The sequence below is a fragment of the Phocoena phocoena genome, chromosome 9, assembly GCF_963924675.1.
Source record: "Phocoena phocoena chromosome 9, mPhoPho1.1, whole genome shotgun sequence".
Classification (NCBI taxonomy): Eukaryota; Metazoa; Chordata; class Mammalia; order Artiodactyla; family Phocoenidae; genus Phocoena; species Phocoena phocoena.
The window spans coordinates 88360972-88382392 of NC_089227.1; the positions used below are offsets into that span (position 1 = coordinate 88360972).

A 21421-nucleotide genomic window follows, 5' to 3' on the forward strand; every position below is an offset into this window, starting at 1 on the left:
AGCTCAGCACATTGGGTGGGGGGATAGTGAAGCCTCTGGGACGTGCAGAAGGAGCGTTCTTACATCCTGGTGTCTGTGGCGCCCTTGGGTTGCTCTTCTGAGGGGTCCCGGGAGCAGAGCGTCAGCTGGCTCACCCCCACCTCACCTCTCCCACCACGTTCCAGCTTGGGCCAGAAGGGGAGGCACCGGGTGCAGGAGGATGCGCAGAACCTGGTGCCGATCCCCCAGGGGAGGCTGTAGACTTCCGAGGTCTTCGTAGTCTCCTCAGACTTCTTCTGGATTTGATTCCACGCCAGGAGGCCTCTCTCCTCCAGGCTTCCTAAAGGGAGCCAGCAAGCAGTCAAGCCTGGGCCCTGAGGGAGGGGGTGGAAGCCTCTGGTGCCCCCTGCAGGCACTCACGAGGCCTCGTCTCAGTGCCCTGCACCTGCCAGCAGCCCCTCCTCCCCATCCAAGCCCATTCCAAGAATCAGCTCAGCTCAACTCAGCTCATCATCAGGTGTTCCCTGAGCTCTGGGGTACGACCTTCTATGAACCACTGTTCTTTCCTCATCTTCCAGAGCGGACCTTTCTATATTTCACTGTTTCTGGAATGCAGATGCATTTTACATTTAGTGGAGAGAAGAAATGTGGGAAATGGAATACCATGAAGCAGGAGCTATCACAGAGGTCCTTTCAAGGGGCCATGGGAGGATCAAGAACGGAGCACTGAAAGCCACCAGTGAGGGCAGCTCTGCGCTCTTCACCTCAGCGCTCATGGGCTTCGTTTGCTCATCATCACACTTACTTCCCTGTACTGTAATGGTCTGTTGTCGTGTCTCTCTCCCCTACTAGCCTGTGAGTTTCTAGAAGGCAGGGGGGCATGTCTTGCAGCCCTTTGTATCAATACAGAGCATCTGGAACACAGTGTACTTGCTGTGGTTTTTATTGGAATATGAATAAATGAACACATGCATTCTCTCCCTCGTCAACTAGACGGCAGGCTCTAAGAGAGCTGGGGCTATGTCTTTTGCTTTTTGCTTCTGGTGTATTTCTCACCTTAGGGTCCTTTTATGGGCTGAATTGTGTCCCCCCCCAAAAAAAATCATGTTGAAGCCCTAACCCCACAAACCTCAGAATGTGACTGTATTTGGAGATAGAATCTTTAAAGTGGTGATTTAGTTAAAGACGTAAAGATGAGGTCTTTAGGGTGGGCTCTAATTTAATCTGACTGGTATCTTTATAAGAAGAGGAGATTAGGACACACAGAGAGACACCAGAGATGCACACACAGGAAGGAAAGGCCATCCATCTGAAAGTCAAGGAGAAAGGCCCCAGGAGAAACCAATCCTGCCAACACCTTGTTCTTGGACTTCTAGCCTCTGGAACTGTGAGGAAATACATTTTGGTTGTTTAAGCCTCCTAGTCTGTGGCATTTTGCGATGGCAGCCCTAGAAAGCTAGTACAGGCCCATACACCCCACCCAGGTGCAGGGCCCACTCAGGGTATGCTGTGGCCAGTCTTACATGAGAACTGGGGCTAGAGAAGCAATGTGGGTGACCCAAATGCTGACCATCTACCCGAACTGCCAGCTTACAGAGCAAAGGTGAGCCCTACCAGGGATGGTGTTGTCCAGTAGAAAGCCCAGAAATCCACCAACAAACATGCCCGTGGTCAGCAGCACCTGGATGACCTGGTCCAACTGCAGAATCCCTAGAGTGAAGACAGAAGTGACAGGGATTAAAAAATGGGCAGAGGATCTGAATAGAGATTTTTCCAAAGAAGATATACAGATGGCCAATAGGTACATGAAAGGTGTTCAACATCACTAATCATCAGGGAAATGCAAATCAAAATCACAGTGAGATATCATCTCACACCTGTTTGGCTTTTACCAAAAAGACAAGAACTAGCAAGTGTTGGCAAGGGTGTGGAGAAAAGGACCCTTGGGCACTGTTGGCAGGAATGTAAATTAGTGCAACCACTATGGAAAACAGTATGGAGGTTCCTCAAAAAATTAAAAATAGAACTACCATATGACCCAGTAATTCCACTCCTGGTTATTTATCCAAAGAAAATGAAAACACTAACTCAAAAAGATATATGCACAGCCACCTTCACTGCAGCATTATTTACAAGAGCCAAGATATGGAAACAACCTAAGTGTTCAGCAACGGATGAATGACTAAAAAAAATGAGGTATATATTTACAATGGATATTATTCAGCCATAAAATCTGGCTATTTGCAACAACATGGATGGAACTTGAGAGCATTATGCTGTGGCATAAATCAGAAAGAGAAAGACAAATACTGTATGATCTCACTTATTATATATAGACTGTTAAAAAAAAACTCATAGAAAAAGAGATCAGATTTGTGGTTACCAGAAGCAGGGGGTGTGAGGAGGAGGAACTGGAGGAAGGTGATCAAAAGGGACACACTTCTGGTTATAAGATAAATAAGTATGAGGGATGAAATGTACAACATGACGACTATGGTTAACACTGCTGTATGATATATAGAAAAGTTGGTAAGAGAGTAGATCCTAAGAGTCCTCATCACAAGGAGAAAATTTTTTTCCCATTTCTTTTTATTGTGTCTATATGAGGAGATGGGTGTTAACTAGACTTATTATGGTAGTCGTTTCACAATATATGTATGTCAAACCTTTATGCTGTATACCTGGGACTCATACAGTGACATATGTCAATTATATCTCAATAGAACTGGAAATAAATAAGTCATGGTGATGTAATGTACAGCATGGTGACTATAGTTAATGGTTTAAAAAAGTGACAGGAATTCCCAGGGACCAGGGACCCCACCAGCTCTGCCCCTGGAGTGGTCACAGTCTAGAGGATGGAGAATCACCTGTGTGGAGCCTCTCCGGGTTCTTGTTCACCCAGTTGGGAACAGCAAGCCCACAGTAGATGGAGAAGCCAAAGACAAAGATGTTTCTGGACGAGTTCATGTCCACGTACTGCAGGAGAGAGGCCGCCACGGCAGAGCCGGAACGATCAGTACCTGTATTGCACGTCAGTCAAACACCCGCCCAGCCAGCGCCCCCCCCCCCCGACTTGAGACTGGAGGGGGAGGCTGGGCTCAGAGGGCACAGGTTCTCAGACAAGTCCCGACTCCCACTTGACCCTGGGAGCTGAGTGGTCTGGATAATCCAATTCAAACTGATGCAATTTTGCTTTTCAGAAATTCGGGTGCTTCTGGTTATTTCTTTCTCCCATTTGGGGCCAGTGCGGTTTCTGGGACTGAGGACTCCCTTCCCCTCCTCCCTTGTCCCCACCCTGTTCCATTCATCTCCATCCCCATGGGCTCCTTTCAGGAGATGCAATGCTGCTGCTTTCCTAAGGGTGCCTTGCCTCACCTGAAGATTGGAAATCCCCACGGCAGTGATGACCCCAAACATCACCAGGAACATGCCTCCGATCACAGGGGTTGGGATGGTGGCAAATGCAGCCCCGATCTTCCCAAATATGCCCATCAGGAGCAGCACGCAGCCCGCCGCAACAATCACCATCCTGCTCCCTACCTGTAGCACTCAGGGAGATGGGGGAGAGACGAGGAGCTCAGCACCAGCTGGGTCACACACCCTGGAGGCCTCTGCCCTGCTCCTGGGGCATCACAAACAATGGCTCCAGGGGACCCACAGGAGCAGCATCGACTGACCCAGAAATGGCCCCCCTCTACTCCCACATGGTGCTGGCGAAAGCATGAAGGTGTGACCTTGGGTCCCAGCCTCTGCCCTCACCTCTCCTCTCTGCTGCTCTCATACATGTCTTCAAGTCCTGACTCCAATGCTCCTTCTCTAGGCAGACTTTATAGTGAGGCAAGAAGTCTCTCTTGGGAGGGAGTGGCCCAATGCTTAAGAATGGGGTTTGAGAGCCAATCCCAACTCTGCCTCTAACTAGCTGTTCGGCTTCACGCAAGTTACCTAACCTCTCAAAATGTCAGCCTCCAAATTTACCAGGTGGGATTAATAACACTTACTTCACAATCTCATTTTAGGAGGACAGCATTACCTTGATACCAAAGCCAGATAAGGACAGAAAAGAAAAGAAAGTACTGTGTGGGTTCACTTATATGCAGATTTTTTTTCAACAGTAAATACTGTAGTACTAAACAATCCATGATAGGTTGAATCTGTGAATGTGGAACCACAGATATGATGGAACCATGGATATGGAGGGACCACGTGTACAGAGGTCCAACTATAAGTTATACACGGATTTTCGACTGCAAGGATTGGTGCCCCTAACCCCACCCCACTCCCCACATTGTTCAAGGGTCAACTGTACAGACCAATATCCCTGATGAATATAGATGCAAAAACTATCAACAAAATGTTAGCAAACCAAATTTAACAGTACATTAAAAGGATCATACACCGTGATCACCTGGGACTTATCCCTGGGATGCAAGGATGTCTCAACATGTGCAAATCAATAAATGTGATACACCACATTAACAGAATGAAAGATAAAAACATATGGTCATCTCAATACACACAGAAAAAGCATTGGACAAAATCCAACATCCTTTCAGGATAAAAAAACTTTCAACAAATTAAATATAGAAGGAATGCATCTCAACACAATAAAGGCCATATACAAAAAGCCCACAACTAACATCATACTCAATGCTGAAAGGTTGGAAGCTTTTCTTCTATGATCAGAAAACAAGACAAGGGTGACAACTCTCACCACTCCTATTCAACATATTACTGGAAGCCATAGCCATAGCAATCAGGTTAGATAAAGAAATAAAAGGTATCCAGGGCTTCCCTGGTGGCGCAGTGGTTGAGGGTCCGCCTGCCGATGCAAGGGACACAGGTTCGTGCCCTGGTCCGGGAAGATCCCACATACCGCGGAGCGGCTGGGCCCGTGAGCCATGGCCATTGAGCCTGCGCGTCTGGAGCCTGTGCTCCGCAACGGGAGAGGCCACAACAGTGAGAGGCCCACATACTGCAAAAAAAAAGGTATCCAAATCAGAAAGGGAGAAGTAAAATTATCTTTATTTGCAGATGATATGATCTTATATATAGAAAATCCTAAAGACTCTACCAAGAAATTGTTACAACTAATCAATGAATTCAGTAAAGTTGCAGGATACAAAATCAACATACAGAAATCAGCTGCATTTTTCTACACTAACAATAAAACATCTGAAAAAGAAATAAAACAATCCCATTCACAATAGCATCAAAGACAATGAAGTACTTAAGAATGAATCTAACCAAGGAGGTGAAAAATATAAGACTGATGAAAGAAATTGAAGAAGACACAAATAAATGGAAAGGTATCCCATGTCATGACTGGAAGAATTAATATTGTTAAAATGTCCATACTACCCAAAACCATCTACAGATTCAATGCAATCCCTATCAAATTTCCAATGGCATTTTTCACAGAAGTAGGAAAAAAAAAACCTAAAATGCTTATGTCACCACAAAAGACATCAAATAGCCAAAGCAATTCTGAAAAAGAAAAATAGAAAAAAAGCTGGAGGCATCACACGTCCTGATTTCAAACTATACTGCAAAACTATAGTAATCAAAACACTATGGTACTGGCATAAAAATAGACACATAGACAAATGGAACAGAACTGAGAGCCCACAAATAAACCCATGCATATATGGTCAGCTAATACTTGACAAGGGAGCCATGAAAACTCAATGGGGAAAGGATAGTATCTTCAATAGTGTTGGGAAACCTGGATAACCACATGCAGAAAACTGAAAATTGAACCACTATCTTAACACCGCTCACAAAATTTAACTAAAAATGGATTAAATACTTAAATGTAAAACTGGAAACTGCAAAACTCCTAGAAGAAAACACAGGGAAGCTTCTTGACATTGGTCTTGGCAATGATTTTTTAGGATATGACACCAAAAGCACAAGCAAAAAAAGTGAAAATCAGGAACTTCCCTGGTGATCCAGTGGGTAAGATTCTGTGTTCCCAGTGCAGGGGGCCTGGGTTCGATCCCTGGTCAGGGAACTAGATCCTGCAGGCATGCCACAACTAAGAAGTCCGCATGCTGCAACAAAGATCCCTCATGCTGCAACTAAGACACAGCTCAGCCAAAAATAAATAAATATAAATCTTTTTTTTTTAAAAAGTGAAAATCCAAAAGTGGGACTACATTAAACTAAAAAGCTTTTGTACAGCAAAAGAAACAATCAACAAAATGAAAATGCAACCTATTAAATGGGAGAAAATATTTGCAAACTGTATAGTTGGATAAGGGTTTCATATCCAAAATATATAAAGAACTCATATACTTCAATAACAACAACAACAACAAACAATTTTAAAATGGGCAGAGGAACTGAATAGACTTTTTTTTCCAAGGAAGACATACAAATGCCAACAGGTACATGAAAAGATGCTCAACATCACTAATCATCAGAGAAATGCAAATCAAAACCACAATGAGATATCACCTCACACCTGTTAGAATGGCTATCATCAAAAAGACACAAGGTAACAAGTGCTGACAAGGATGTGGAGAAATGGGAATCCTGTGCACTGCTGGTGGGAATGTAAATTGGTGCAGCCACTATGAAAAAATGGTATGGAGATTCCTCAAAAAGTTAAAAATAGAACTACCATATGATCCAGCAATTCCACTTCTGGGATTATCCAAAGAAAATGAAAACACTAACAAAAAAATATGTGCACCCCCCCACCATGTTCATTGCACCATTATTTACAATAGCCAAGGTATGGAAACAATCTAAGTGTCTGTCAACAGATGAATGGATAAAGAAGATGTGGTATGTACAATGAAATATTATTAAGCCATAAAAAAGAATGAAATCTTGCCATTTGTGACAACACGGATGGACCTTGAGGGCATTACGTTAAGTGAAGTAAGTCAAACAGAGAAAAACAAATACTGTATAATATCATATACATGTGGACTCTAAAAAAGCTAAACTTGTAGAAGTAAAGAGTAGAATGGTGGCTACCAGGGGAAATGGGGAGATGTTCATCAAAGAGTACAAACTTTCAGTTAGAAGATGAATAAGTTCTGGGGACCTAATGCACAACATGGTGATTATAGTTAACAAAAATGTATACTTCAAAGTTACTAAGATAGTAGATCTTAAATGCTCTCACCACAAAAAAGAAATGGTAATTATGTAATGTGATAGAGGTGTTAGCTAATGGTGGTAATCATATTGTAATATATAAGTGTATCAAATAAACACATTGTACACCTAAATTTACACAATGTTATATGCCAAGTGTATCTCAATAAACCTAGGGGAGGGAATTGATGTGCCTGGGGCACAGTGATGCAGGGTGAGAGACAGGAGATGGGATGGAAAGCAAGGAAGGGACTCTGTCATGAAGTACTTTAAGGGCCATGGAAAGGAGTTACGATAAATTCCAAAGACAAAGCATAAACAAAACGTAGTATATACATGCAATGGAATATTATTCAGCCTTAAAAAGGAAATAAATTCTGACACCTGCACAACATGGATAAAACTTGGACATTAAGTGAAATAAGCCACCCACAAAAAGACAAATACTGTATGAGTCCACTTATATAAGGTACCTAGAGCAGTCAAATTCATAGAGACAGAAAGTAGAATGGTGGTTGCTAGGGGCTGGGAGAGGGGGGAATATGGAGTTGTTGTTCAATTGGTACAGATTTCAGTTTTGCAAGAGAAAAGAGTTCTGAAGATTGGTTGCACAACAATTTGGATGTACTTAACTCTACTGAACTATACATTTAGAAATGGTTAAGAGGCTAAATTTATGTTACACGTATTTTACTACAATTAAAAATAACAAATCCAAAGACAAAGGAGACTCAGTAGAGTTGTGTCAAGCAGGGTAGTGACATGATGTGATTTACATTTCAAAAAGTTCCCTCTAGGAACCCTCCTACACTGTTGGTGGGAATGTAAATTGGTGCAGCTACTATGGAAAACAATATGGAGGTTTCTCAAAAAACTGAAAATAGAGTTGACATACGATCCAGCAATCCCACTCCTAGGCATATATCTGCACAAAACTCTAATTTGAAAAGATACATGCACCCTTATGTTCACAGCAGCACTATTCACAATAGCCAAGACATGGAAACAATCTAAATGTCCATTAACAGATGAATGGATAAAGATGTGGTGTGTGTATACAATGGAATATTACTCAGCCATTAAAAAGGGTAGTGTTATTTGCAACAACATGGATGGACCTAGAGGTTATCATACTAAGTGAAGTAAGTCAGACAGAGAAAGACAAATACCCTGTGATATCACTTATATGTGGAATCTAAAATAGGACACAAATGAACTTATCTACCAAAGAGAAACAGACTCACAGACATAGAGAACAGACTTGTGGTTGCCAAGGGGGAGCAGGTGTGGGGGAGGGATGGATTGGGAGTTTGGGATTAGCAGATGCAAACGATTACATATAGAATGGATAAACAACAAGGTCCTACTGTATAACACAGGGAACTATATTCAACATCCTGTGGTAAACCATAATGGAAAAGAATATGAAAAATAATGTTATATAAAACTGAATCACTTTGCTGTATAGCAGAAACCAGCACAACATTGTAAATCAACTATACTTCAATCAAATAAGTTTTTTTAAAAGTTCCCTCTATAAGTCACTTCATTATTATTAATTGATATATTTTCTCAATTAGGACAAATTAGATTTTCTCAACAAGCAATTATCATGGATTATGTGTAAACTATGATTCCTTCTTCATCTACTGGAGGTTTATTAAGATACAAAACAGAGACAAGGCTCCTCCCCATGGTATTATACAGCATTAACTGGTCCAAAGTCAAGGATCAGTTGTGCTAGAGTCACTACTAATTGCTATCACCTGGTTTGCATAGGGTTTCTCGAGCAGCTAGGAGTTTGGGAATGCTAAAGAAGTACGTTTCACCCGCTTAGAGCAGCTATTAGATCTGGAAATAAAAAGTTTCTACAAAGGTTAAAAAAAAAAAAAACACTATGCTGTGAAGATTATGGGCTCTGGTCCACATCCCATCCCAGTACCAGGCACACACAGCTGTCACACGCTGGACAGTAATGATTGTTGTGCCAGTCAAGGGTTGTATCTAGGGTTTGAGTGACAGCTACCAGTGAGACCAAAATGACCTCTGACCTCGAAGCATTCAGCCTCATCCTCAAAAGCTGGAGTTGTGCTGCAAATGTCTGAATATCCCATCATAAGTCTATTATCAATGAATGTGTTTAGGTAGTTCTTGGACCTCTTCTCATGCATTTGTTTCTACTCCCAGTCCTTAAAAGATACTCTATGTGACAGACTCTAGGTCTATCCACCTCATTACAAATAGCTCAATTTCGTTTCTTTTTATGGCTGAGTAATATTCCATTGTATATATGTGCCACATCTTCTTTATCCATTCATCCGATGATGGACACTTAGGTTGTTTCCATGTCCTGGCTATTGTAAATAGAGCTGCAATGAACATTTTGGTACATGACTCTTTTTGAATTATGGTTTTCTCAGGGTATATGCCCAGTAGTGGGATTGCTGGGTCATATGGTAGTTCTATTTGTAGTTTTTTAAGGAACCTCCATACTAGTCTCCATAGTGGCTGAGGTGGATAGACCTAGAGTCTGTCATACAGAGTGAAGTAAGTCAGAAAGAGAAAGACAAATACTGTATGTTAACACATATATATGGAATTTAAGGGAAAAAATGTCATGAAAAACCTAGGGGTAAGACAGGAATAAAGACACAGACCTACTAGAGAATGGACTTGAGGATATGGGGAGGGGGAAGGGTAAGCTGTGACAAAGTGAGAGAGGCATGGATATATATACACTACCAAACGTAAGGTAGATAGCTAGTGGGAAGCAGCCGCATAGCACAGGGAGATCCGCTCGGTGCTTTGTGACTGCCTGGAGGGGTGGGATAGAGAGGGTGGGAGGGAGGGAGACGCAAGAGGGAAGAGATATGGGGACATATGTATATGTATAACTGATTCACTTTAAAGCAGAAACTAACACACCATTGTAAAGCAATTATACTCCAATAAAGATGTAAAAAAAGAATACAGATCTTGCAATAGGGAAGAGATATGGGGACATATGTATATGTATAACTGATTCACTTTGTTATAAAGCAGAAACTAACACACCATTGTAAGGCAATTATACTCTAATAAAGATGTTAAAAAAAATAAAATAGAAAAAGGATACTCTAGTGTAGTTTCAGTTTTGCAAGATGAAAAAGTTCTGGAGATCAGCTGCACAGCAATGTGAATACACTGAATGCTACTGAACTGTACACAAAAATAATTAAGATGGCAGATTTTCTGTTATGTGTCTTTTACCACAATTTAAGCATTTTTTTAAGATACTCTAGTGTCAACAACTTGAAGTCCATTAATGCAGCAATAAAGTAGCAGATTCGGCCTTTGCTTATTTTTCTTTCCAGTTTAAGAGCTAATTTATTTAACTGTCTTCATTGGAAGGCAAGTGATAGGAATTAACCACATCAAAATAACTTCTTTTGTTTACAACCCTAGCAATGAACCGTGCCTTTGTGGGAACTAAGGCATGCTTCTAAGCACAATAGATCAACTTGTCAGGTTCAACCAATACCCTTTGGATGTAATAATGGTCTCATAAAGATGGCAGGTCACCCCCAATCCTACTACCACAGAATTTATCATGCAGCCCTGGGCATCTTTTGGTCTCAGGATTCACATCTGGGCTGGGAGCCATGACACCCTAGAAAAGTGATGGGAGATCTTTGGCCTTCAGCCTGATTTCTCCGGACTGACCAGGGGAGAACCAAGAATAGGTCAGAGCCCATGAATGCAGATGCAACACGGGGCCACAAGGGGGAGGTGTGAGTCCAAACCAGAGTTAATGGGTCTGCTGGATTTGTAGCCTGTTTGGTGTCTGTGTATCTTTTCTTGCCTGCTCTTTCCCTCTCCTGTAAAGGGTCTTAATTTAGAAATGATACATCAAAAAATTTTTTGTTCTGTTTATTGAATATAATTTTCTGTTCTGCGTGAGATATCTTCCCTTCAGCAAGAAAAATATTTGCTGCTTTATACTTACACAGGCCATTCCCACATTTCTGTGTGGGCCAGTGGCCCTCACGTGGAAAAATGTTCCTCTCACTTGCACCGAAGGTCTTGAAACTTTGGGGAAATGTCAAAGAGTCCACAGTGTCCAAGCACATAGAACTTGCCATAGGGTTGGGTGCTGGCTCTGCTGTTTGCTTACAGATTTTAACTCTCACTATGGGCCAGAGGCCATGCAGGGTACAGAGGTAGATAGGTCCAAGGGAGCTATCAGAAAATACAGGGTGGGGATGTGGGTGGAGGAAAGTGAGTACTTTCCAAAGCTCACTTCACTTGTGCTGGGAAACAGTGTACCTATGCACTGAAGCATACAGGAAAGCAACATCGTAATAATAGTCTTTTCTAAGTCACCTTAGAAAGCACCATCTTGGGGACTTCCCTGGTGGCGCAGTGGTTAAAAATCCACCTGCCAATGCAGGGGACACGAGTTCCATCCCTGGTCTGGGAAGATCCCACATGCCACGGAGCAACTAAGCCCGTGCGCCACAACTACTGAGCCTGCGCTCTAGAGCCCGTGAGCCACAACTACTGAAGCCTGCGAGCCTAGAGCCCGTGCTCCGCAAGGAGAAGCCACCGCAATGAGAAGCCCGCGCACCGCAATGAAGAGTAGCCCCCGCTCGCCGCAACTAGAGAAAGCCCACATGCAGCAACAAAGACCCAATGCAGCCAAAAAATAATAATAAGAAGAAGAAAGCACCATCTTGAAGAATTCTTGCTGACCTTATGAGGCTTTCCTGTGGAAAATGGGAGGCTGGAAGAGATTTTAAGCAGGGACTAATTTAATTGGGTTCTAGAAAGATCCTTGGGCAGCCATGTGGTAGCTAGATTAGAGATGGGCAAGATCCTGGCAAGAGACAGTTAGGGATACTGCCATGTCCAGGTGGGAGATGATAAAGCTGTGATACTGGGAATGGAGACAAGAGGACAGGAGGGCAGCACGCATGCTGAGAAAACAGAATCCACTGTGAGAAGCACACAACAGAGAGAAGTTAAGGATGACTGGGTGAATTCATGAAGACAAGGTTTACGGGAGAAGTAAGGATGGGGGCATGGACTCAGCATAATGGAGGCCATTCTGAGTGTGAGGTACCCTTGGGACATTCAGGTGGAGGTGACCACAACCAAGAAGGTCAGGTATAGTAAGCAAAATAAAGGCTCCTCAAAGATGTCCATGCCCAAACCTGTGAATACATTACCTTAATGGCAAAAGGACTTTGCAATGTGATTAAGGATTTTGAGATGGACGGAGTAGCCTGAGTTATCCAGGTGGGCCCAGCCTAATTACATGCATCCTTATGAGCAGGTAATCTTTCCCAGCTGTGGTCAAAGGGAGATGTGACTAAGGAAGAAAGGTCAGAGAGACGCCACGTTGCTGGCTTTAAAGATGGAGGAAAGGGGCCATAGCCAAGGAATGTGGGCAGCCTCTAGATGATGGAAAAAGCAAGAAAATGGATTCTCCCCTGTAACCTCCAGAAAGGAACACGGCCCTGCCAATCCCTTTACTGTAGCCCTGTGAGACCCGCACTGGAGTTCTGACTTCTAGATCAGTAAAATAATACGTCTGGGTTGCCGGAAGCCATCAAGTTTGTGATAATTTGTTGCAGCAGCAATAAGAGGCTAAGACACTGACGACAGATTCAGGTACTCAGGCTGCCCACCCACCACCCCACCCCCGGGGCCACCGTCAGCAGCCTTACCCTGGTGATGCCCAGAGCGCCGACATTCTCGCTGTAGGAGGTGGTGCCGTTCCCCGTACCCCAGGCCCCTGCCAGCAGGCAGCCCAGGCCCTCGATGCCGATGCCTCGGTTGATGGCGTGCTTCGGAGGGGGTGGTGCCCCCACCAGGCGGGCACAGGCATAATAATCGCCTATGGACTCCACCATTGAGGAGATCACCCCTGCGACGATCCCAAAGACCCCAGCCAGGCTGATGGTGGGGAGGCCCCACTGCCCTGAAATTGCAGCGCAGAGGGAATATTCATCCGGAAGATAACAGGCTGCTGGACCCCAAATAATTCCCTTGCCAGAGGGTTCTCCGGTAGGCTTTAAAGACCAGGCAACATGTCTTCCAACCCAACAGCTGTCCTGAAGCTTTGTCTCAGACTCCAGCCCTCCCATGCCTCCCTGAGGGTAGGTCAGAGGCCCTGACCTTGAGGTCACAGTGCACAAAAAGAACCAGAAACTGGGCCTCTTTCCGGGAGGGCCTTGAAGCCTTTTGAAGGCTTCCAGGATTCTTACTCAGGGAGGTCCTGGCTCCCCAGTCCATGAGGCCAGGACCTCCTCACCCCCACAACCGGAACGTGGTTATTCTCACACCCTGAGCCAAGAACTGCAGGGAAAGGAGATGCCCTTGACCAGCAACCCAGAAATGTTCTAATTCAGTCCCAAGCCTCCCTTGTGTGGGATCCACCAGTTCCACGAGGAGACCCAAAGGTTGGCTAAGAGGTCAGGATCCCTCTGTGCTTTCCCCACCCCCAGTGGATGGGGCCTGAGCAATGTGGAGGAGGGGATGAGGCATGCGGGCCAGGAAGGAGGTAGGTCTGGGAGAGGGAACCTTTGGTCTACCACCCCCAAAGCATTCTTAGGACCACCCAAGGGTCTCCTTCCTCTCTTAGGGGTCTCATATGGACTCCGTGGGGCCTGTCCCTCCTTGCCAGATCCCTTGGAGGAGATCCCGTCCCGGCTCTACTCATTTCCCCCTCTGGTGCCTGAGCCTCACGGGCAGTCCTGGGAAGCATATGCCCCAGGCAAGATGGGCCCCAGGCGTCGGCGTCTCGTTACCTGGGTAAGGGAAGCGAAACCACGGAGCCTGGCTCAGGACGTCGCCTTTGGTGTCTGTGCGGGCCAGGTACCCGTAGGCTGCAGGTGCCAAAGGGAGGGCGTTGGTGACTGTGAGCACGAAGCACAGCAGCCACGAGATGCAGAGCGCCAGCAACACCTGCCAGAGGGAGGGAGGCGCCCTTCATACTGGGCCCCACCCCTGCACCTGCCCACACCTCCCAGAGAGGGTGGGCGAAGGAGGGAGTCGAGCAAGCTCTTTGAGATGAGGAAGTGTTGGGCTACAAACCCTTCCAGTGACAACAGGAATCCGCTGTGTCAGTGGATAATGAACACATTACAGGAATAGAGAAACTAAACTGTGGGGAGACCTTGTGTCAAGTAGAGGCAGAAATGTCTAGGAAAGTGGACACAGCCTGGGTCAGAAGGATTGCCGTCTGACTCCCTTTCTATTGCTTGCTGGTCACATGACCCTGGATCAAATTCCCTGAGCCTCAGTGTCCTCATCTGTACAATGGAATGACAACCATTGCTCTGCAGAGCCTGAGGCAGGATTTCTTAAAGTGAGGTCCTCAGATATATTGACTTTTAATCTCTGATGGTAGAACCCCTGACATCGGCACTTTTAGCAATGTCCCCAGGTGATTCTCATGCATACCGAACTTTTGAACCACTGGCCTACAGGATTGCTGAGGGATCAATGAGATCACTATGTGGAAGTAACTTTTTATAATGCAGAATGTATTTCACAGATAAATTGAACCTGAAAACACATTTGTGCGGTTGGCAATGGCACCTACTTGACAGAGTGGAGCAAATTCAACAGAGAAGGCTCTGAAAAAGGAGACACCATCATTGTCGGCAGGATCTGAATTATCCAGGAGCCAATGAGAAAGAACCTGATCTAAGCAACTTGGCCCTTAGTTTTGCACCTTTAGCGGTGAGCCTGGCTGTCTCCCCCCGTGCCACGCTATGAGGACGGCCCAGGGACACGAGAAGACTGTCCCACAGCGGTGCCCAGGGCAGCAACCTGGGGCGAGTTCTCTACTCCTGGGAGAGAAGCAATGAGGGAAGATCTGGGATGGCATTACACCAAGGCTCCCACCACCCGCGGGGCAATTAAGGGGGGCTCAGGAGGAGAGGCCGCTGCAGGTGGAGAGCATTTGACTTGGGGGCCATCTGGGAGAGCAACAGGCTGTCCCTCACTCTCCAGGTGAGTCAACTAAGAATGGCAGAGGGTGGGGAGCGCTTCTTACAGGGAAGACCTGAAACAGGTAGAACTTAGAGGTGTGACACTTCTTCTCTCTTCCGTAAACAGGCACAGGCACCGCAATGTTTTTCAGGTACTGAGAAAACAGCACGATGAGGAAGATGGTCCTGAAACAGAAACAAACCACACCCAACCTGGCAAACTTGGGCTCATCACGAGCGACGGTCCGGGAAGGCATGCCATCATGTGTCTCTGGGACTATGGGGCAGTGGCTGTACTGGGAGGGTCCCCATCTAGGCCCTGCTCTGCAGTGTAGGCAGCATCCTGCCAGTTCTGAAAAGGTGGGCAGGCCCCTTTCAGAGGCTGCTTGCTGGTGGCTGAAGAGGAACAGTGGGCAGGGGCCTGAGAAATAAGCATGGCAGCTGCACAGATCCAGACTGAAGCCAGTGAGGCCAGAGTCAGACCACCTTCTCTCCCAGGTGGTCCTGCAGGTCCTCGCGGTCAGGCCACAACAGACAGAGTGAATGAGCGTGTCCAGGGTCATGCCCAAGCCCCTTCAAAGCTCTGTTTAAATGCTGAGGGCCTCTTTTTCTGGGAAGCCTTCCTGACACCACCCCCCACCCTCGGCAAGCTGGCTGTCACCACCCCATCCCCTGAACCAGCCGGCACACTGTGACTCTCATCACTGTCTCCTGGTGTCACAGGCACTTGGACACAAGTCTTATCCCTTTACTACGCTACAAAATGCTTGAGAGCTGGGGCCGTGTCTTTGCATTCTTCCCAGGTGCTGGAGGTTTACAAATATTTGCTCAGTGAAAACCTAGGAGGCAGGGGACGAGTAGCATCAGCTGTCTGTGAACGCTACGCTAAGTATGTTTATACCCTGCCTGTGATGAACTTACTGTCTGTGAGGACTGATAACATAAGAAATAGTAATAATACATTCTAAGTAGCCATTTCACTGCTTTTAAGGTATCGTGATGTTTGTGAAAGTATTTGTAAACCACCAGAGTTTGCCAATATCCAGGACTCACTCTTCTTACTGGGTAATCTTCCTCCAAAGACGGCCCACCTTCCCCAGAGGGTGCTTACATGGCAGCAATCCCCCAGTGGATCCCGGCGTCATTGCCCGCAGAATCGAAGAGAGGCAGGGCCACCAGGGAGATGGTCGGAGCGATGGTCAAGGGGCCGATGAAGCGCATGAGGAAGCCAATGAGGCCTGAGAAGCCCACCAGCATCTGGACACAGGAAGCAACCATGATGGCTCCCTGCAGCTGAAGAGGAAGCACGGGACTCAGCACCTGGGAGCCTGTGGCGGGGCCACCCAGATTGGTGGTACCTTCAGAGGCAGTGCAGGGGCAAAGCTGGACCCCAGAGGAACTAAGGGAAGGTGAGCTCGGACCTCACTCCTCTCTCCAGTCCTCTATCTCCAACTGTCTGTTGGACATTTTCACCTAATGTGAAGTTTTTCAGGAAGTAGATTTCAGGGTTATCTATTGATCACAGTGATAATGTGATGACTCGTAATACTGGCATCACCCACTTATGTAGTGAACATCTTGCTGATTTATTTGTCTCTGTTTTCCTACTTCCTGTTGCAGAGGTTGGCAAAGGTTTTCTGTACAGGATCAGAGAGTGAATAGCTGAGGCTCTGTGGACCGTGCAGGCTCAGCTGAAACTTTTCCAGGCAAGATGGAAACAAATGAGCTTGACTGTGTTCTAATAAAACTCCACTGATAGGCAATGAAATTTGAATTTCCTACAATTTTGACATGTCATAAAATATTATTCTTGGATTTCGTACAATTTTGACATGTCATAAAATATTATTCTTGAATTTCGTACACTTTTGACATGTCATAAAATATCATTCTTCTTTTGATTCTTTTTCAACCATTTAAAATATAAAACCGTTTTTAGCTTGCGGGCTATAAACAAACAAACAAACAAACAGAAAACAGGCAACTAGCCAGATTTGGCTCACGGCTTGTAGTTTGCCAACCCCTGATCTATTGGACTGATTGAGTTTTACTTTACTTCTCCTTTTCTACTTTGCTAATATGGATGTTATTCATGTTACCCCTGAAAATGTTCCTTGCTTTGAAGTCTGCTCTTCTGAAAAGAAAGAAGTCTGACTCCTGCTTTCCTTTGATCAGTGTTAACGTGGTATATTCTTCTCCATCCATTTACTTTTAATCTACATGTGTCTTTATATTTAAAGCCGGTTTCTTCTGGACAACATACAGTTGGGTCTTGTGTTTTGATCCACTCTGACAATCTCTGTGCCTTTAGACCAATGACGTTCAAAGTGATTATTGATATAGTTGGATTAATATCCACCATAACCATTACTATTTTCTATTTGTTGCCCTTGTTCTTCATTTCTGTTTTTGTCTTCTACTGGTTTTCTTCTTTTTGTGGTTTTAACTGAGCTTTTTTTCCCCCTTTCCTTTCTTAGCATAACCATTATCCTTTTTTTTTTCCTTTAGAGTTTGCAATGTACATTTACAGCTAATCCAAGTCCCCCCCCCCTTTTTTTTCTTGTCACACCACATGGCTTGCGGATCTTAGTTCCCCAACCAGGGATCAAACCCACGGCCTTGGCAGTAAAAGCGCAGTCCTAACCACTGGACCACCCAGGAATTCTCCCAACTTCACTTTCAAATAACACTATACCACATCATGAGTGGCGTGAGTACTTTATAGTAACAAAGCAATCCTAATTTCTCCGACCTAGCCTTTTTATCATTGCTGTCATTCATTTCACGTATACATAAGCATACGCAAGGATATAAAAAATTTAAAACCACCATAATACTGGAAGGTGAAGTTTAAGTTGGTCTAATGTATTGAAAACTGAGCTTGCCATCTCTTCCCAGAGCTTTCTACATTTTCTGCTACCACCACTTTCTAAAAATATAATCATTACTTACTTGTCCTCTTTATTACTTCTTATCTCCCAGAAAGTAATGACACCCCTATTGGTCCTATATTTGCCTCACTTTCATTTGTGGCTAGTATCGTGATGTAGAGTTGGACTGCTAACCATTGGTGGCTTCAAGCCTTGAGATGTGTGTGAACAAATTTAACTTAGTGAAACATGGAAACTCTACCTTAAATTCCAATAGGCTGGCCCAGTGAATTAAACCAATCCATCAATTAATAAAAGAAGATTGAAACTTGAAAGAACTTTCCCTTGTTTACAGCACTGGTGAAAAACACTGGACCAGCAGATGGAGCTAAAATACCACAAATAAGACTCTGGGTTTTTACTCACTGTTGGACACTTGAAGGCAATGTGGGAAAAAAATAGTGGAGGCTACAGTCTTAGATCTGGGCAAGAGAACTCCCACCCTGGGGCCTGTGCTTTAGAGCAGGGGTTGGCAAACTTTTTCTGTAAAAAGCCAGATAGTTAACATTTTAGGTTTTGTGGGCCACATATAGTTTCTGTCACATATTCTTTTTTAAATTTTAAACAACTTTTTAAAATGTAAAAACCATTCTTAATTGGTGGGCAGTAAAAAACAGATTACAGGCTGGATTTGGTCCAAGAGCGATAGTTTACTGACTCCTGCTTTAGAGGACTCACAAACACAAAAATAAATGGTAAATGTCTTTTAAAAACATGGTTGTGTCTGTAACTTGGGATCCTGTGCTCAGTGCAGGCACAGCATGACCTGAACATCCCTAAACATCCTCTCTCACTACTAACACTGTGTCCTCAAAACACAAAGTAACTGCTTCAGACCACTGCAGTGTTGAGGCAGACAGGTCATGAGAACACAGGAAGAATTCAAGCAGCAGAGTGCTTAGGTAGGAGAAGAGACGAATTAACTTGTCAGATCTTTCCTCTTGGATAGCACGAAGGCAAGAGATTCCTGCACAAAAAATTATAGTTCTCAGTAGGTCTAAGTGGAAGGGAAATCCTGCCCCTGGCATCTAGCAGAGCAGGGTAAGGAAACTGATGAAATAAAACTTGCAGGGCAAGTAAAAAAATTACACATAAAGTTCTCTCTGTGTGTTTGTTTGGGCCTCCTCCCTCCCTAATGTGCAGTGTGAACCTGCATTACACATTAACCAGAGCTCCTCAAAGATAAGGGGCCTGCTCAACCGTAAAGATCAATTGTTTTGCTTTCTTCTGATGCTAGCAATGTAATTTCTTAAAAGAACAGCGTTCCCTCCCAGCTCTGTAGGGGGTCATGGTGACTGGCTGCTCACTTTGTACCTGCTTATCTGGACAATGTATCCTTGGTGGACTTTATGTAAAGTACCAGTGTGTCATTTTGATGTTCGATCCTTTGTCTCAAAAATGTATATGACTGTGCCTTCAACTTCTAACAGGTGGAAGGGTTCCCAGGGCTTCCTGAGGATCTGCTTCCCGGGTTTATAATCCTCAGCTTGGCTCGAATAAAATTCCAATTTTTTCTTCTTAACTTGATAGTTAATTAAATTTTCGCTGACAAAATCCACTTCTTATTCTTTGCTTAGTTTTAATTTGGATTTACGAAAGCCAAGTATTGGCTCCCTGGGGGACAGCAGAAACAAGACCCCCCAAAACCTCAGACCACATGTATTTTGTGATTCATGTTATCGATGATATAATAAAACTAGGCTGCACTGAAGAAGAAATACATCCTGCTTTGGAAAAGGTGGTACAACACACAGCATTTGAAGACTGGCCAACGGACCTGGCAAAAATCCAGGGCCCGCCCGCTTGACAAATGAAATCCTTAGGTATATCTTGGTCTGGAACTACATGGAAAAGCTCTTTAAACATTAAAAACCTCTGTTAACTCTGGGTCCACCTTGAGAAAAAAAGGAAGCACAAGAACTTGATAGGTCATTGAAGTACATCCACATCTGGGTGCACTGTTGGACTGTATACCAGAGCACGGCCACATGCAGAAAGGCTGTTTTTGAAAGGGAAGAACAGCAGAAGGTTCTGGCTGAAATTCACAAGTTATGGCTCAGACTGGTCTCAGAGTGGTGTCCTGACCACCACAGTGCTCCTGAGATATCAGAAGCATCAGTGGTTCTGTCCATGCTGAATGAGGACTGACCCTGGCAGATGCCTGGCGCTTCAGCTCTGCGTGGGGCATTTGGTGTGGAGGCGGCCCAGAGCAGCCACTCAACTACTCTCCCTCTGAAGGACCATTCCTAACTCGTCTGCTACTGGGCACTATTTGGAATTAGAGCACTACTGAATGGCACCAAATAACTCCAAGATCAGAGATCCCAATGGTATCTTGAGTGATGTCAGAAAGACATTCAAATAAGGCAGGGGATCATCAACAGAATGTGCTAATTAAAGGGAAATCGTTATATTCAGGAAAAGAAAAGGCAGTTACACAAGGAGGCGTTCATAGGATCCATGAGTAAGTGACAGTCCCCCTCCCCTGGGTGGACACTACCTCACGAGATAATCTATCTCTAACAACAGAGACTTGGATCCCACTATGTGGATCTTTGAATTCAAAAAGCACTGCTTGGGGGGGACTTCCCTGGTGGCACAGTGGTTAAGAATCCGCCTGCCAATGCAGGGGACACGGGTTCAAGCCCTGGTCTGGGAAGATCCCACGTGCCGTGGAGCAACTAAGCCCGTCCGCCACAACTACTAAGCCTGCGTTCTAGAGCCCATGAGCCACAACTACTAAGCCCACATGCCAAACTACTGAAGCCCATGCACCTACAGCCTGTGCTCCACAACAAGAGAAGTCACGGCAATGAGAAGCCTGCGCACCACAACGAAGGGTAGCCCCTGCTCACCGCAACCAGAGAAAGCCTGCCTGTAGAAACGAAGACCCAATGCAGCCTTAAATAAATAAATAAATTGATTAAAAAAAAAAAAAGCACTGCTTGGAGTCTTGCTAAAGGCTGCTCACCCACCTGAGAAAGACTGAGACTGAAAGAATGTAACATTGCAACAGAAGGATCTTGATGGAGGAAGGAAGGCAAGTCTAAGTCCAGCCAAAGGACCAAGCTGTGTGTGATGTGACTGACAGTACACACATAAACCCCCCGAGTCATCCCTTTAGAATTATATAGCTTCTCTGGCTGTGGCCAATGGACTAGCAGTTTGGTCTGGCAAGGGGATCATAGAGGCTCTACTGAAATTTCACCTTTTATGGGACAGGACTTTATAGTCAAATCTCAAATACTGGTGGTTCACGTAGATGCCCCTATGTCTTAAAAAGAGGAGGGAAGTATGATTTTGAATGTAGTCATTAGGGCCCACAAGATGACACCTCGGGCCACAAGCCATGCATATGCGGGCTCACAAACTACATAATCTCCATCTCTCTCTGAAGTCACTTGCGTTGCCCAGGATGATCCA

At 44.8% G+C, this 21421-nt stretch overlaps 1 protein-coding gene across 1 annotated transcript in view; it reads right to left on the reverse strand.

The window, feature by feature from the left end:
* Positions 1-59: 59 nt before the first annotated feature.
* The window catches only part of LOC136127949 (solute carrier family 23 member 1-like), a 44887-nt gene continuing 23525 nt past the window's right edge, over positions 60-21421 (reverse strand). Inside the window, exons 5-12 of the mRNA XM_065883585.1 lie at positions 16180-16361; positions 15134-15254; positions 13881-14037; positions 12798-13051; positions 3358-3522; positions 2850-2958; positions 1594-1689; positions 60-319 (exon numbers count right to left, since the gene is read on the reverse strand). Coding sequence (XP_065739657.1) covers positions 60-319; positions 1594-1689; positions 2850-2958; positions 3358-3522; positions 12798-13051; positions 13881-14037; positions 15134-15254; positions 16180-16361 — 1344 coding nt within the window. The remainder of the gene's footprint in view (positions 320-1593; positions 1690-2849; positions 2959-3357; positions 3523-12797; positions 13052-13880; positions 14038-15133; positions 15255-16179; positions 16362-21421) is intronic.